Source organism: Notamacropus eugenii, chromosome 2 (assembly GCF_028372415.1).
Source record: "Notamacropus eugenii isolate mMacEug1 chromosome 2, mMacEug1.pri_v2, whole genome shotgun sequence".
Lineage (NCBI taxonomy): Eukaryota > Metazoa > Chordata > Mammalia > Diprotodontia > Macropodidae > Notamacropus > Notamacropus eugenii.
This window is the reverse complement of record NC_092873.1, coordinates 319,857,546-319,875,727: the sequence shown is the minus strand read 5'-3', so window position 1 is coordinate 319,875,727 and position 18,182 is coordinate 319,857,546. Positions and strand designations below refer to the sequence as shown.

Here is an 18,182-nt window from a genome sequence, read left to right as displayed (position 1 = left end):
ACTGTAAACTTTCTGCTTCTGTGAGCACCTCAATCATTTTCTATTATCTATACTGTAAAATGTGAACAGCGAGATATACAGGCAAACTGGATTGTTCCATTGCACACCCCTTCCTATTCTCCAAACAACTATCAGGATTATCAAAGTCTAGAGAGGCAGGGGCCCAGGGAAACAAGGCAATTCTCATTTCCCTGTACAACAACAAAGGGGCAAACAATTTCACAACAGTAGTTCCCGAACATCTGGGAGCAAAAGTCCAAAAATGAAGTCAACAGCTGAAGTTTATGAACGCTGACACACAGAGCAGAAGTCCTATGTATGAGACTGGCATGTGAGGAATGGAAGCAGTAAGGCAAGACCCTTAAAAGGGTAACTGGAAGGGGTCACGGCACAGACATTCTCCTCATGCTCAAGGATTGATCTGGGTTCAAAGGTGACCTAAACTATGTCTAGATCTATCCCAGACACTTCCCTAGTGTGCTGATTTATGCACGTTAAGCAAAGTGGTCCAAGTGGAAGGGTCCAATGTTGTGATCATGAAAGCCTACTCTAACCAAGACAACAGCTAGCTTCTCTACTTAGGTTGGGTAAAAGGTAGAGAATATGACTATCATGTAGGCCTTGATATTCATGCCACATCATGAGGCTACTTTGAGGAAACTACTTGTAAACTTTAAGTGAGTTTTTTAGGAGTTTAGGAGGGGGTCTCCTAAAATTTTTTTTAACTCCCTTCCACAGTTAAGAGGAAATTGAGTTTCTCTTATTCCATACATTCCAACTTGGTAAAGCCAGACCCAACTGAATACTCCAGAAAAGGCTTTTCTGCGATGGAAGCTATCTAGGAGAGATGATCACCTGGGACTTGAAGGAGAGGTGGCCTATACCAACTTACCACATGACCCTAGGAAAGATGTCAAGAAGTTAGCTCTCTGTGGAGAAGTTTCCTCCAAGGTCAAAGGAAAGCCTTGACTCCTTCCCTTTTCCAACTAGGGGGAAAACTGATACTAAGGATAAGACTTCTTCTTCTGAAGAAAAATATCTCAGAAAGTCCAAGTGACCATACTCTAAATGAGGACAGCCAATCTTACTGCTTCTATTTCTGTTCTTTCTTACGTCACCTTAAAGGGGAAATGAAACCAATCAGCTGATGAGTCTCAGTCCAACACAAGTCCATCACTAAATGCTATTTGAATACAGTCCCAGGCTAGTGGTAGATGAATATTTTCTCTTTCCAGGCTGTTTCTATCTTTCTGTTATGTTTCTAGATGATAATATAGCATCACTATGTAAAGTGGCTAATGGCCTGGACACTAAAACCATGACAAATTTCCAGAGGCTGGTATTAGTCTTCTGGAAAACAGTCATTTTTACCTCCTAAGTTTCTATTTCAGAGATTTCTATAACTACTAAAGTCTCCTTTTGTGCTGATATTTAAGGCAGTTTAAAGCTCTGGATTTTTTAACTTTCTTTTCCAAATTTTTCTTCTCTCACTTTTTCATGTAGTTTTTTGGACTACTCTATGCCCTTGCCCCTAATATTCCCAAGCAGCTTGTTCCTCTTCTGTAGAATACTTTCCTGAAATGACTAAACCCTGCATGGGAGTTTCTATTGAAGAGAACTGAGATCTAAGCAATTTTTGACTTTACTCTCTTAGAATGGTTCTAATCCTAATTTAAAAAAAAAAAAAGTCTTAAGCTGCCAGGCAGCTGTTCTGATCAGGGAGAGTGGATTTGGCTGTACTAGAATTGTGGCCACAGGAGAGCCAAGAAATGATTCTCAGAAAGGTTCCTCTGGGTTTGTCTATAGGGACCAACCATTCCCATAAAAGGAGGATTCACTCCCTGGGGAAAAGCAGGCTTCTTTCCCACTCTGATCTAGACTTCCCAGCAGGAAGCAGTCCCCAGGAGGAACCTGATGTCAACTACCTCCTAGAGTTTTAGTTACCATTGTGGGTCACAGTAGCACATTGGACTCAAAGGTAAAACTGAAGTTCCAGCTATATATCCCCAAAGGTGCCAACCCACCTGGTGGAGCTGCTGCTGCAAAGCTCGGTTCTCTGTCACAATGGCAATCTGGGCCTCCAGGTCCCGATGAACTGACCTGTATCCAAAATTAGGAGAGCCAATCAACGTGAGACAGGGCAGACTGCTCCCTGCCAGGTACAGCCACAGGCCTGCAGGGAAAAGGAAATGTGCAGACAGAGGAAATGAGCAAAGAATCTGCTGAAATCCTCTCCGAGTGTTGTTTCAACTTCAAATAAATGCATCCAACCAGTGGAGTTTTACTGGAAATGAAATGGCTATGGCTGGAGGACTGGGAAGGCTGAAGCAGTAATGCTATTCTCCCCACCAGTACTTCCACAAACAGAGCCTCTGGTTAAGGTTCTATGTTCTCCCTTCCTAGCTACATCTGCCATACTTGCAAGAGGCTGGGGGCATTCAGGTTATCTCTTGTTCAATACAGACAAACTCAGCAGTCTTCAGGATCAATGGTCAATACTTTGCCCTACTCAGCACTACCCAGATGCTTCCTGGCATGAGCTGCTACACTTCAGCAACTCTGGCCTCTTTGCCCAACCACTAATAGCATGACCAAGAGTTGGCATTTTGGGGTTTTTGTTTAAAACTTTTAAAGAGCCCAGTATCTCAGTATGTCCAAATGTCCTTCTAGTCTGTACACTGTCAACCACCTCCGCCAGCCACGGTCTTTCCCTCCTCAGAGAATTTCAGTACCCTCAATCTCTTGCATAGTCTCTGACTTGGCTACCACATCCTGACCTGATTGTGCTTTTCAGCTGAAATTTAAGAGCCCCAGGTTTAGTGAGAGACTACCCAGTTCCTTCCTAAGAACTGTAAGTGAAAAGAGAAGTCTCATCGTACAGCTAACTGCTTCCTGGCAATAAAAAGCACATGTGCTCATGATACCTAGTAAGTCTAGGAAATACTCATTAACACTGGCCGTGGCTGATGTGGAAATGTTTTGCATGTATAATGGGTCTCTGGTCTTCTTGATGCAGGGGGGGGCAGAGGAGGGGAGGAGTGGAGAAAGAGGATCTGAAACTGAAATTTTAAACAAAAACAAAAAATACTGGTCTTGGGGGGCTCAGGAACTCTGAGTAGGTAAGGCCACTTCTATCTGGGTTTAGGAAACTAAAAGAATTTTTCTGTCCCATCACTAAAGATTAAGAAGAGTGAAGTATGGACATCCCCCAGTAGTAATGGGCATTTCCTTCTCTCTCCAACCCTGGGAAATCCTGAGTTACCATAAGGACATTTCAATTCACTGAAAACTTTTGGTCTCAGCTTTCCTAAAACCATGACCAGATGTCTCAGTGTTCCTCCTACCCTAAGAAGCCCAATGAACATCTTTACATTTGTTGGCAACCCTTACCTGGGCCACTTATCTCATGATTATCTCACTAGGCTCTCCCTACCAAAAGAAAGCAAGTGTGGTTTTTAGGGAAGTCTGGAAGCCCAGTCATAGAGACACAGAGAGAGGACTGGACCTCTATTCCCATCATTCAATTGCACACTGTCACCTAGGAGGCATATCCTAGCAGCACAAGTCAACATTGGTGCAATCTAACTGGGCCCATTTCCTTTCATCTATTGGGTTCACTTTCACAGACTCTGCTGTGCTCAAACACTCCCTACATTGTCAATCTATTCTGTGACTGTCCAAAACCTTTACCCAACTCAGATGCACAAGGCCATTACAGATGAATCAACAGTATGCAACAGGAGATCTAAAACAGAAGGCCATTTCCTAATTCTAATTCAGAACAAGAAGATACTCTTGTCTATCATCTCTTATTCCCTTTAGCCCCAGGTTGGGGATGGGGTATGGGAGCTAAAATGAAGTCAGAATAATTCACTGTGGTTGGCCCTGGTCAGGTCTTTTCACTTGAGGAGATGCAACAGATGAACTGACCCAGGCAACTGAATGGCTTTGATGTGGCACATAGTATGGGGAGAAGGAAAGTGTGTTACAGGAAGAGACAGCAGACTGACAATCTTTTAGTCAAGATGTTCTTAGAAATCTCCTTGTTCTGAATTAGATCTAGATGCATTCTCTCAAAAAAGTGTCGTAATCAGTCAAAATATAGCCCTTGAACCAAGGACAGTCAGTTTACAGCATCTAAAGTGAGGGATCTTACTAGGTTTGTCTCTTTCCATTCTTCCCCATTTCTTTTTGGACTAACTCATGGCCCCTGCAGAGTCCATTTGGGGGCAACCACAACTAAAAGGGTTGTCAAAGATCTTGGGTTCCAATTTTTCAGTATACAGATCCCTTCATTATTTATTCCCACTTTATCTACTTTTCTTTTTCACCCAAAGACTAAGAACAACTCTCAATGGCAAGAGTGCTTACTTGTGAAATATCGGTGATTACTAAGTAAATTATTAATTCAGACCAAATACAAAATTATAGCCATTTCCATAATATAATAAGAAGCCTAACTCTTCAGGCACCAATCTGAGAACTAGTTCTAGATCAAAAATTTAGTGTTTGTTCAAATACCAGGGAACATTAGGAGACTTGAATGTGGGATGCAGGAGTGACCTTAAGGCCTGCTCCACTACTTCAACCAATCTACAAGAATTTATTAAGCATCTATTGCTCTGTGCAAGACACTATGGCAGGGGTGGGGAACCTGCACCCTTCAAGTCCACATGGAGCCCACAAGGTCCTCAAGTGTGGCCCTATAACTGAATCCAAACTTCACAGAACAAATCTCCTTAATAAAAGGATTTGTTCAGCTAAACTTGCACTCAGTCAAAAGGCTGTACCCAAGAACCTAGAAGGCTACATTTGTCCTTGAGGCTGCAGATTCCCCACCCTTGCACTAGGGACATAAATACAATGAATGAAACAATCCTTACTCACAAAGAGTTTCTATTATAACAGGGTGATAATAAAAATAATAAACAAAAAATGGCATTTATATATTATTTAAGAAAGCACTTTACACATTAATTTCATTTGATACAACTACTTTGGGAGGTAGTTGCTATTATTACCCCGTTTCACAGGAGATGAAACTGAGGCTCAGAGAAGCAAATGTTTTTTCTTTAATGACTTGCCCTAAGTCACTCAGCTAAGTGTCTAAAGCAAGATTTAAACTCAGGTCTTCCTTATTCGAAGTCCAATACTAAGTATTCTGACACTGAGCAGCCCCTATGGAAGTATATGCATGGATACACATATGCAGAATAAGAATACTATATAGATTAATACTATTATATATTACATAATAATATATATTAATAATATAATATTATATAATAATAATATATTAATACAAGGCACATTGAGAGGGCACTAGCACTTGAGATCAGTAAAGGCTTTGTATAAAAGGTGGTCCTTCAACCACTTCTTGAAGGGAGTGTGTGCATTTTGCTGAGAGAGAAGACCAATGGAGCGGAGGAGAGTTATGTTCAAGGAAACAGGAAAGAGAGATTGGGACAAAGTTTTGAAAGGCTTTTTTAAAGCTAAAGAGTTTATATTTGATTGCAGAAGTGTCCTTATCTTTTTTGTATGTCATGTACTCTTTTTGGGACCCCTTCTCAGAATATTTTCAAATGCAAAAAAAATAAAATACATTGTATTAGAAAGGAAACCAATTACATTCAAAGGGTCCTCAAAATATACAAGTTCTAAGACTCATATGAACTGATGCTGAGTGAAGTGAGCAGAAGTAGAACACTGTACACTAACAGCCACAGTGAGTGATGACTGATTTTGATACTTAGCTCATCTCAGCAATGCAAGGTCCTACAACAGTTCCAAAGGAATCATAATGGAAAATGCCATCCACTTTCAGAGAAAGAACTATGGAGTCAGAACGTGGAGAGAAGCAGACTACTTTTTCTATCTCATGATTAAGAAACATTATTATTACATTATTTGTTATAATTCTTCCATGCAACATGACTAATGTGAAAATGTGCAGAGCCTATATTAGACTGCACACTGTCTTGAGGAAGGAGGTCTCTATCTAGATAATGAATTGGTTAAGCATACCAAAAAGAACTTAGGTAGAACCAAGAGTCAGGAAAATCCAAAAAGGAGAACGGATTAACTAAGAGGAATCAACAGTGTCAAATGTAACAGTCTGAGAGAGATGAAAAGCAAAGACTATCAGATCTGGTGATTAATAATCAATGGTAACTTTATGATGAAGTCACAAGTTACAATGCAAAGGTTTAAGGAGTAAGTGAAAAGAGAAAAAGTGAAGGCAATGAATGGAGACAGCTTTGTCTAGAAATCTAAACAAGTAGATAATAGCTTGAGAGCATGATAGGGGCTAGTAAGGAGGAGGGAGATGGGTATTTTGATAGCAGTAAATATAAAGACTGAAGTTAAAAGATTAAAAAAGGGTTTAAAAATTTTTGGAGAAGCCGAAAGGAGACGTGATTAAGGTCATGTGTACATGGACAGATGGACCTTATCAAGAAGGGCCACCCTTTGTTGTCAGAATCTGTGAGAAAGGAGATAATGGGGGATGATGTCAAAGGGTTCTGAAATGACCTTCTTCAATCAACAGAGTGCAAGTTCTATCATTGGAGGGGGGAGGTTTTAAGGTCAAAAAAAGACTTCATAGTCTGAAAGGTTAGAGGCTACTTCCATAAACCTCATTCCAGAGGCCAGGGGTTCAGATCCAAACTGCAGCTGAAGACACACTGAAGAGTGGGGAAGTGGAGCTTCTGACTCACTTGTCTTGCAGAAATGCTGCATTTCCCAACCAAATGCCATAGAATTGTTACCACCTGGCCTTCCTAGACTAGGCCTCCCCTCATCACCATTCCTACCTCACAGGCTGGAATCAACACTTGCCACTGTCATCTTTTACAATTCCCTAGTCTTGGAAGGAAAGAACACCTCTAAGGTTAAAAGGTCCTTTAAGAGCATGTGGAAGACATGACAGGGAATAAGATCGGAATAATGGGGAGAAATCTCCTGTAGGTCCAAACACCCCACATGGCCTGATGCTCCCCCTGCCCCGACTCCCATGCAAGAAGGCAGAAGGAGGGCTGGCAGTGACGGGATAGTGACCCCTCCCCTCTTGCCTTTTCTGAAGCTCTGACATAGGATGTCTGTTGAGAAAGTTTCAGAATTTTAAGAACACATCTATCTCAGTGACAAACCAGGCTCCAGAGAATTGTATCAATCCTCAGGGTGCTTGCTGATCACAGAAATCTGGAAGTCAAGAATGTCAACATCTTTTCTAGAGAATAGAATGCTCTATTTCTATTGTGTGCAATCTCCACCCAGCACACCTGTCCCATCACTCAGGTGAGGAAAAACCACACATACATTTAACCCAGCCAAATAGGTGAAGACTGCCTCGCCTCTGTTCTGTTAATTAGAATTCTTCAGGTACTGCTCCAAGTTTCCTGGCCAGAAAGTGGTAAAAAAGTATCTTATAATCATTAGCAGGTTTCCCTGGCCCAAAACAATGCAGAGATCTCAATACCCCTCCTACTCCAGTTTCTCATTTATTAATAAAACCAGCAAATTCACTATAGCTTAAAAGAAAAATGCACCCTTTTACAATTCAGCTCTGAGCCCAAGGTTCATTTCTACATGCCTTCATTTTGATGCTTATCTATGTCTACCTGGAAGCTGAGCCCCAAACCTCAAACATGAATTACAGGTGTGGCCACTTCACTAACTTTCAGCCCTGAAAGGGGGGTGTGGAGGGTGCTGTCTTTCAGGACTGGGGTGGGGTGTCCAGGCAGGGCTGGGCTGGGCTGGGCTGGATTCCAGCATAGAAGTGAGCCTGGAATTTGCCCAGAAGTAGTATGTTTCCTGCTCTTACCAAAAAAACCCAAAAGTAATGGCTACAAAAGGGGCATAGTAAAATACAAGGGAAACTAGGATTCATCAATTTTATCCTTGGGCTCCTTTTCTTTGAGACTTCATGTCTAGTTCAGTGGCAACCAATAAATGCTGGCTATTGCTAATTGATCCATTCTGTCAGATACTCAAACATGCTTTCTCCTTCTGAGGTCAGGAGTTGATGGATCCCCTTCATAGGTGAATCTGCTTCCATCACAGCTGAGGACCCTTACTTTGTCCTGGCATGTTAGAGTAAGAAATTTAGAACTATGCAACAGGAAACTGATAAACTGTGAATCAGATCTGTCAGTTGCCTAACAGAAGTTCAACAAGTCCCTCCTGAGATCAGACCCTCTACTGGAGGCCAGGAATAAGGAAAGACCTCATACTTCAGTTACTTTTATTGATATTGAAACATCTTGAAGACCAGCAACAGAAACATCTGGGGAGGAAATTTCTGAAATAAGAGGCCAGAGTTGGGCACAATTCCCTGTTCTACTGTTAACTTAATGACCTAGAACAAATCATTTTCTTTCTCAGTGCTTCAATTTTCACATCAATAAGATAAAGAAAAAACCCTGTTACCCCAAACCATCACTTTAAGGTGCCATAAAGATGAAATATCATTCAGTTTAATGTGAAGACTGCATTTGAATTTTATAGCATCTTATTCAATTTTTTTTGAAATTTGAAAAGCATTTTCATATATATTATTTCATTTGACCAGTCACTCAAAATATGTATTAAAAATCTATTAAGTGTCAGACACTGTCCTAGACCTTAGGGATACAAAGCCAAAGAGGAGACAGTCCAGGCTTACATAATTTACACTTGATGAGGAGAAATAATGTATACACGTAGGCAAAATCAATAAAAAGTAAAGGGGGAGAAAGGGGAACAAGCAGCTGAAGGATCAGGAAAGGTTTTTTTGGTCCCTGAGCTGATATCTAAAGGAAGCCAAAAGATTGTAAGAAGCAGGGGTCAGGTGAAGAGGAGCCGCAGCCCAGGAAGGGGAGATACCCTGACCATGGCATGGAGATGGAACAGCATGGTTGATATGGAAGGACTCCAGAGTAGAGGAAGGGGTAGTAATGAAGCAAGGCAGACTGAAGCCAAGTCATTAAGGCCAAAGAAGTTTGCGGTGGACCCCTGGGGGATAGGAAGAAAAGGTGTTATTAACCCCGAATAACAAACCAAGGCCTATAAGGGCATTACTGAAAATCATACAGAGCTAGTTAGTGGCAAAGCTGGCACTAGAGATTCTAAGTCCCTAGCCTTCCAGAGCCTAGTGTGTTTTGAGAAGAATGTTCCTTGAAGGCAGGGGCTGTTGGGGCTTTCTTTTTTGTCTTTCTAATCCTAGCACTTTGCAGCATCTTACATATTTCATTTAATTACTTAATTAAATGTTTGTTGAACTGAATTCCAGGAGACGATGTTGGTTTAAAATCTTAGCATACTGTATAAGCTACGTTCAGATTTTTTAACTCAGTCTGGTAATAAAAAACCAAAATCTAAACTTGGATAAATTATATTACAAAGTTTTCTCTGGTTTATGAAATATTCTTTAAATAGTGAGAAAGTATCTCATCATCCCGCTTTTTTCAATGAAATCTTTTTGGAATTTCTGTATTACATGAACTTTAGTGGACCTATGCTCAGTTTGTCAAGAACTATTGCAACAAATACTATCCCAATAAAAATTTTCAAGTAATCGAACACTCAGGTTCTAGCAAGACAAATAATTAACAACATGATGTTAAAAAAAAAGCTGAAATGAATTTGAAGTTGGATTTTACCATAACATTATCTATAAATTTTCATTTATTTCTCTGAAACCTTATAAGAGTTAAAAGTCATCTCAGTATGTGAATTCTCCCATGGTCAGTTTCCTTTTAAATGTATGTTTACTGGGGTGAGACTATGGGAAGAAAGAAGGGTTGAGGGCAGAAAAATACCAGAGGCTGAAAGGATCTGGTGGTGAGGACAGACTGAACAGCAAGGACGTCTAAACAGGGGACAAGAACACCAATTATGTCTTCCTCACTCTTTCTTCCCCAGGGGTTTCAATGACCTTCTAAGAGGGAGCAACAAGGTTTGTACTAAGTTTGTCCTGGAAGGCTTGGTGCCCGAAGCAATGGTATGGACAAAGGAATTACTGAGATAAACAGCAGTTCAAGAATATACACATTCCTTTCTATTCCATAGAACTGTTAAACACAAGGCTGTTTGTTCACTAAAGGAAATAAAATTCATCAACCTATCCTATAATGGGGGTGGGTGGTTGAGTTGAGCTGTTATTTCAAATTGGCTGAAATCAGGGACCAAGAGAAAAACAGACCAGAAAAGGGAGATTCTTGATAAATTTTACTGACCCATCATGCTGCTCATCAGGAAATGGTTTTCTCTACAAAGAATTTTCCACTCCTAACTCAGTTTGTAAGTTCCAGGGTAAGGTTCACTTATATTCAACAAGTCCCTCAGACTGGGAGCAGAACACACAGCTGTGTCTTCTGTCTTTCCTCTCTATCTGCTCCTCTCCCCCAAACACAGCTTCAAAAACATCCAAGTCTCCCCAGGTCTTGGGGCCCCACATCCTGTGGGGGAGAGGGAGTGGCAGGAGCACATTAGTCCGGGAAAAGGTGAGACACTGGAAAAGCCAGTCAGGTGTTTCTATTCCAACTGGAAACGGAGAGTCACTGAGTGTTTATCAGACCAGTTTCAGAGAAACAATACACCAGCATAGTCAGAAGTGACAGATGGGGAACCTCCCAACATGCTGGCTGGGCCTGGGTAAGCTAGAAGGAAAAAAGCTGGCCCAAAGCAGCACCAGATGTGCCAAAAGAGCGCTCTAAGTGTGTATGGAGTTAACGCGCCTCTGTACACACATCGACTCTAGCAGCAGTTGTAGATACAGAATGGGCAATACAATTTACTCACTTTCCTCTGCATCTATCTTTTTTCTGTTCTCAGCAATAACACCACCAAATCTAAACTTTTACACACATCCCACTAGACCTGGCAGATCATACCTTCCCTGAGAAAATCCAGTGCCCCTAGTGAGTGCAGGCCTGGTCAACTCAAAAAGTAATACCTGGGATGTTCTCCTCCCAAGGTCTGGGCCATGGGCAATTAAGAGGAGTCTTAAATTAATTAATTAAATTAAATTAAATTAAATTAAATTAAATTAAATCTTCTAACCTTGAAGATTAATTTGCATGAGAACCACTTCCCTTCAACAGCAATGGGCAAAAGAAAAAACAAGGACTAAGAATTAAAAAACCTAACCTCAGTCATGATGGCATGATCTTGATTGTATATTCATATGGAGGTGTTATTATGTATTTCACTTATCCAAAAGTCAGCTACCAGATATCCTTGGTGCACACAACTACCCTCCAAGAACCACAAAGCCAAAAATGCGTCCAAGAGTTCAAGACAGATGATACAAAGTCTATGCACTTTACTCATAAATAAACCCCTGAAACCTTCATTCACTCTTTTACTTGGTTAGGGAGTTTCTCAGCAATAAAAATAGCTGATATTTATATGAAGTTTTAATATTTACAAAGGACTTCAGTTACATTATCTCATTTGATCCTCTCAACATACCTGTAGTTGTACAATTGAATTCTTTCCTGAGCAGGTATTATTATTCCCATTTCACAGATGAAGACACAGTAACTTGCCTTTGGCTAAGTAGTAAAACTGCAAGTGAAAGACAAACCAAAAGTCTCTCTAAATTCAATGCTCCTTCTACTAAACCATGCAGCCCCTCATTCCAATGAAATAAGAGGCAGGCAATGAAAAGCAAGGAGGAATACCAACAAGCATCCAGAGATAAAAAGAAAAATGTTTTAAAAGCAGATATACAAACAATGTAGGCAATTACAAAAGATAAAATAGATTATTCTGATTACATGAAACTGAAAAGCTTTTGCACTAACAAAATTAATGTATCTAGAACCAGAAGGGATGTGGTCAACTGGGAAAAAAAAAATTATCAAACTCTGATACAGGTTTTCTTTAGAAGATATGTACACAAATACCAGGAAAATCTAAGGTCAAAAGCCATTCCCAATAAAGAAGTGGTCAAAAGGATGTGAACAAATAGTTCTCAAAGTAAAAACTACTTGCTAATAACAATCATATGAAAGAAATGTTCCAAATCACTAATATAATAAAAATACCGATCAAAACAACTCTGAGGTTTAACTTCACACCCAGCAAACTATCAATGGTGAAAAAAGATGGGGAAGTCAACACTGAAAGTTGTGGAAGAGACAGGCACATTAATAATGTATGCATTCACTACTGCTAGGGCCATGAACTGGTCCAGCCACTTCAGAAAACAATCTGAAATCATGCAGACTCAATAAAATGTCCACCCTTTGATCCAAAGATTCTAGGGACAAACTCCAAGGAAATCAATGAAAAAAAGAAGAGTTCCATATACACCAAAATATTTATAATTGCACTTTTTGTGGTAGCAAAGAACTAGTAATCCAAGTAAAAGTCCATTAATTATGGAATGGTTTAACAAACCGTGATACATGAATGTAATGGAATATTACTGTACTATAACAATGAGCATGATGAATATAGAAGCATGTTAAGACTTAGACTGATGCATAATGAAGTAAGCAGAGCCAGAAAAACAACATAACAATGAGCACAACAATGGAAGATGAAAGAACCCCCAAAATAACCAAAGCTGAATGTGGCAAAATTCCCCTGAACAATCTTAGCCCCCACAAAAAGATAAGGCAGGAGTCCTGCTCCTTCTTTACTCAGGGTCCAGAGGTGTGAAACAATGCCTATAACTTCAGTTTTCATTATGTTGATTAATTATGCTGAATTTTCTTTCTCTTCCTCCTTTTAATTGTTTATTAAAAGAGTTCACTCTTTGGGAGCACCAAGGAAAGGGTTGCCAAGGGGGAAATCTAGGCAATGTAAAAATAGATAAAAATCTATTTTTTTAACGCAGATCTAAAAGCTGAAAAAAATACAGAATTCTGGAGTTCTATAGGATGAGAAGTCACACTTTGAGAGTCCCTATCACACACAGTCCTCTAACGGATCTTGAAAAGCATGAGTCACCAAAAAGAGGCTACATATTATATTCCATATATTCTGTTTATGATGGCTGGTTACTGTGTAGTGGGAGTCCCAAGAAAAGTGATTTGAGATTTTTTTTTAAAAGTTTGAACCTTAAAGGGATAAGATTCAATTAGCTAGAAGTTGCAGTTATATAAAACAGCCCCTTTCCCCACAATGCCAGACAAAAGTGTCACTGTGCCTTCTAAGGTGCTTTGAAATATAAAATGGGATAAATGTAAAAAGTGCATAAAAAGTGCTTTAAAAGTAGGTATTCATAGTTAAACAGAGAAAATAAATTATGTTAAGGTACTATGTAAGCTAGGTAGGAACTTGGAACTGAACTATGGGGACAGGGAGATCTCATATTCTTACTATACCTAATTTTTCCTATCAAATTTCCTTGTGTGTAAGGGAATTCACTTCATGCTGGATAATCCTCTTACCTTTGGCATGAAAGGTCCAACCACTCCGCCAGTATTCCTGTAGTTGTACCCGTTCCTGCTGCCCTAGACTACAGACCTCACTGTAGAACTGTCTCTCTATGTGGACATAAGCAGCAGGAATGGCACCTGCCATCCCCTTAGCCCCAAAGAAGCCATTCACTTCAGGTGAAGCCAACAGAATATGGTACTCAGCCCGAGTGCCCAGGACCAGGTCCATGTAGGCCTGGGTTAGGTTGAAATAACCAGTAGTAAGGTAGATCTTAGCACCCCTCTCTGCCTCTGTTAGCAGTGTCTCTGTAACAATCTCATCAATTTTAATCTCAAAGGGCTTCATCTGGATCAATGGATAAATCCAGGTATCAGGAGCTGGCCTCCGGTCACCAGCTGCTGCTGCATCTTCCTGGGTTAAAAGAGAGTCACTGTGAAAGGTCTGGGCATGGAGCATCTGCTGTCGAGTCCGAGCTGCATTGATCACATCCATGACTCTCTTGTTGGCTGCCTCACAATATGCTGTCTGGTCTCCTGAAAAGGACATGGGGAGATCAGTGAAGAAGGAAAAGAAACAGAAGGGACTCCAAGCCATAGTTCTTTAATGTCAAGACACAGGCTCTAATAACAATAAATATACAGCCTTTTGTATACAAAGTGGTGGAGGTTCTGCAAATTAAATTCTCTTAACTGGTCTTTGTTGTAACCAGGGGTGTTAACCTGAATTAACTAGTTGGGTACTATTTATCAGCTAAAATTGTTTCTTTTTATTAGACCTATGATTTCATTTGTTTAGGAATGGCCCTACAAAGGCAGATTAGCAACTATCTGTCACTTTTTATAGTCTTAAAGGGTTGACTTGCCATTTTCCCCACAAGCAGTACTGTCAGTGTCTGTTTTGCCATGCTGTCACTATGATGATGAAGATGATGACAACTATTGCCAAATACTACATGAGCTAAGTGTCCACACACCTTCCTGGGACAAAGTGAAAACCTAAGTAACCCATCTCTTTCCTGAATATCCTCTCTCAAATCCCTCCTTCTGGCTCACTTTTTCAACAGAGCCTCATCTCAATCATCCTGGATTTCCTGAGCACAGCCTCTCTACTACCCACTCCTGACCAGAAGACAGTGTTGATATCTCTTTATCCAAAAGCTTTCTACTTCTCTACATGTTTAAGTCTGTCCTGTAAACTTTGGATGAGACTGTCTCAGGTTTGATTAAATAGCTATACCTTATTGAAACTCAATAAAAAGGAATGGACTAAAACAATTCTAAAACCAAGTCTAAGCACAGACCTAAATCCCCTTCTACATCTTTACAATTCTAAAACATGGTCTCTTTCTTCAGGGAGTTTTTTATCTTGTAGAAGAGGTAAGGCAGTCACAATCTCAGGGGGCTAGCTGGTACCAGAAGCAGAAAATGAAACAAAAAACCCAAATATCTTTCCAGATGATGAGACAGAGCCAACCTGAGAGCTACCTGGATAAAGTCTTAAGTGAAAGACCACGGGCCTAGACAACCACCACTGATTTTTTTTTCTTTGATTTAACACAAAGTTCTTAAGTGCAAGTACTGTGAATACAAACACTAAAGCAAAATACTTTGCTTACAACAATCTCTGCAGATTTAAAAATAAGCATATGGTCTCATACTCTAGAACAAGGTTCTTAACCTGGGTTCCACAGACACTTCCCTCCAAAAAAGGGGGTCCTTAGATTTTAGGGGTCTATAAACTTGAATGGGGGAAAAAAAAAACCTTTTATTATCATTGACATCTATTTCCTGAGAAGGGGTTCACAGGTTTCACCATAGGTCCATGGCACAAAAAGATGAAGAACTGCTACTCTAGAACTTACCCTGACTCCTCATAGTGATTCTGATTGGTTCCTAATGAAGCCTTGAATCTATAGGAAAGGAAGTGAAGGGAAGGGATCCCTGAAAGCAGTATTTGGAGTGCTGGCACAGAGGGGCTGGAATGAGCTTTAAAAGAAAAGTAAGTTGAGGATGGTTTTGAAGACACAGATATCATATGTTCCTGTAGGGAGAATGGGAACCTCTCAGTCTTCTTTGTTATTCCACAAACCCCCATGATACCCTCACTAAGATGCTAGTATACTTGTGATTTCAACCACAAATCTTCTTACAGACAATCAGCTGAAGCCACAGGAATTGAAAGAATGTAAAAATCCCTTGGGCCCCAAGGGAACTGTTAACCACCACCAAGATTTCCCTGCATGCAAAGAATGGAGGCAAGGGCTCTTCCATTTCACTATCTGGGCAGGAGGCTACAGACTCATGTGTAGTTAGGAGCTGCAGAAGTCCCTGTATGCCAGTGGTCTGGGAGGGAAATGCTCATGAGCAGTCCAGCCAATGAATCAAAGATAATCATTTACCAGTTTCCTATAAGTACTGGGCTGGTTCTTGGCTCACTGCCCTAAGCAAAGAACCCATACTGTTCCCACCCTTCCTGGTGCCAGGTCTTTTACCACAGATTCTCCTCTGGCTAGACTCTAGTAACTGAAGTTTCCTTCATTCAAAGGACTGGACCTCTTTCCTGCAGAAAGCTGAATGAAGAGGCAAGACTGAACCACTGCACATTTCTAGGCCTATTGTGGAGATACCTTGATTTTCAAAGTCCAGCATCATAGAAGTGGACACTATGAAGGTCAGCTGGTTTAAAGCAAATAAGTCACAGAATTACTCCAGCTCACCAATGCCAATAGGTTCCCCTCATCTTAATTCCCAATACCCAAAAGGGTCAGGAAAAAAAAAAGACTACCATAATATCATCTTTCAAGAAGACAGTCTGATAAACTGACAAGGGCAGAGACCAAACTGGTATGAAGAGCTATAAACAGCATCAAATGCTAAATGAAAGTCTGGTCAACTTAAGATTAAGCAAGTTCTCTTCTCTAGTGGCCTTATATATATACTAATAAGAGTTAATATGCTACTAAGCTTGCTGGCTTGGCATTCCCAACTATCTCAACTCACTGGAAATATCAGATACCAAGTGTAATCAAATGTGTAAATCAAATGGTAACTTATTCACTGCCACCTTCAAAAGCAACAAGAACAAAAAAGAAAAAAAAACACTCAACTTAAAGCCACACCCTAGGGATTTACTTTCATCAAGACTGAGATTGCTGCAGACAACTGATTTAAACATGTCTCTGAATACCCAAGAGTTGAAAAGCTTTTCTCAGCTCAAGAAGCTAAGAATCAGAATATATACTGGCAACATACTACTCTCAGGTAACTCACTCTCTCCCTTCTCATCCTTGCCTAACCAAAACCTCAATCAAGTTATACAGAACAACCCCCCTACCTTTGTAAGGATGTACCATCCCTTCCACGATCTGTACAGTATCATCCCCCTGAAGCTGTAAGGATACATCCCCTACTGCATTCACAAGCTCTGTGAAGAAGTCAGCAATCTCTGGACAGTCCTGCAGAAACACGTATCGGTCCTGGCGATTGGTGAAGTAGGAGTCACTCAGGTTTGCACTAGAGGGAGGGAAACAGGGTAAAAATTCTATTTCTGTCAAGGGCATCACTTTCTTCTAGTCACCCAGATTTACAGCCTTGAAATCACATTTGACTCTACACTCTCCCTCCATCTACTCATTGCTAAGTCTTGTTGTGGAGACAGAATCAACCTTTCCCACTTTGTTCTCTTTTCTCCACACATATCAGCCTGTTTTAGGCCCTCATCATGTCTTGCCTAAACTATCAAAATAGCCTCCCAATTGGCCTCCCTGACTTGTATCTTTCCACTTCAATCCATCTTCCACACAACTGTTAATGTGATTTTCCTACAATCTGACCTGACCATATCACTCCCTTGGCTCCCCTTTGCCAAGGTTCAAATGCAAACTCCTGTAGCATTTAAAGCACTTAGCCACCTGGCTCCACTCTAGCTTTCCAGTATATACAGTATATTACTCCCCATCACACTCTGTAAATAGTCTTAAGCCAGATCTGCACAACCTGTGGTCCAAGTGGCCAGATAAAAGTATTTCCTCTACATATGAAGGATGTTTTCCTCTACATTTTGAGGGCCAACTGAAATCCTTTGGCTGCAGGTTGTACAGGACTGGTCTAAGGAAGCTGGCCACCTTACTGTTCTTCACATACAACATCAACTCCATGCCAAGGTGAAGGTGCCCCTCTCCTCATTTCTACTTCTGAGGATCCCCATTTTCCTCCAAAGTTCAGCTCATGTGTTCCCTAATTTTCTGATTCCCTCCCCCTACCTGCTAATGCTTATCACCAAAAGTTACATTATATTTATAACATATGTACATTTCAATATTCTTTCTCTCCCAAAAGAATCTGAGCTCTCTGAGGGCAAAGAATATTTTTACCTCAGTATTTCCAGTGAGTCATCCAATCAACATTTATTTAGTTCCTACTATGTACCAAGCATTCAGTTAAATGCTAAAGGTACAAATAAAGGTAAGACAATCCCTGCTCTCAAACAGCTCAGTCTAATGTGAAGGAAAGAATCCAAATGATTATGAACAAACAAGATATAATGGAGCAAAAGAGGGGAAGCTGTAGTTGAGGGAAATCAAAAAAAGTTTCCTGCAGCAGGTAGGATTTTAGCTGTGACTTAAAGGAAACCAGGAAGTTGAAATGAGCAGTAAAAAGACCGCATGTCAAAGAAATGGCATGCCATTTTCACAGGCAGTCAATGAAAATGCCCATAGTGGGGAGATGGAGTATCTTGTTTGAAGAACTGACATTGAACTACCAGTGTCACTGGATTGAAGAGTAAAGGGATGGGGTGGATAAAGTGTAAGA

General features: G+C 40.5%; 1 protein-coding gene across 2 annotated transcripts in view; it reads right to left on the bottom strand.

The window, feature by feature from the left end:
* The window catches only part of PGS1 (phosphatidylglycerophosphate synthase 1), a 42,392-nt gene that overhangs the window by 8,537 nt on the left and 15,673 nt on the right, over positions 1-18,182 (bottom strand). For both annotated transcript variants that reach the window (XM_072645178.1, XM_072645179.1), the window contains exons 7-9: positions 16,705-16,883; positions 13,383-13,904; positions 2,025-2,173 (exon numbers count right to left, since the gene is read on the bottom strand). In XM_072645178.1, the coding sequence (XP_072501279.1) occupies positions 2,025-2,173; positions 13,383-13,904; positions 16,705-16,883 (850 nt within the window). The remainder of the gene's footprint in view (positions 1-2,024; positions 2,174-13,382; positions 13,905-16,704; positions 16,884-18,182) is intronic.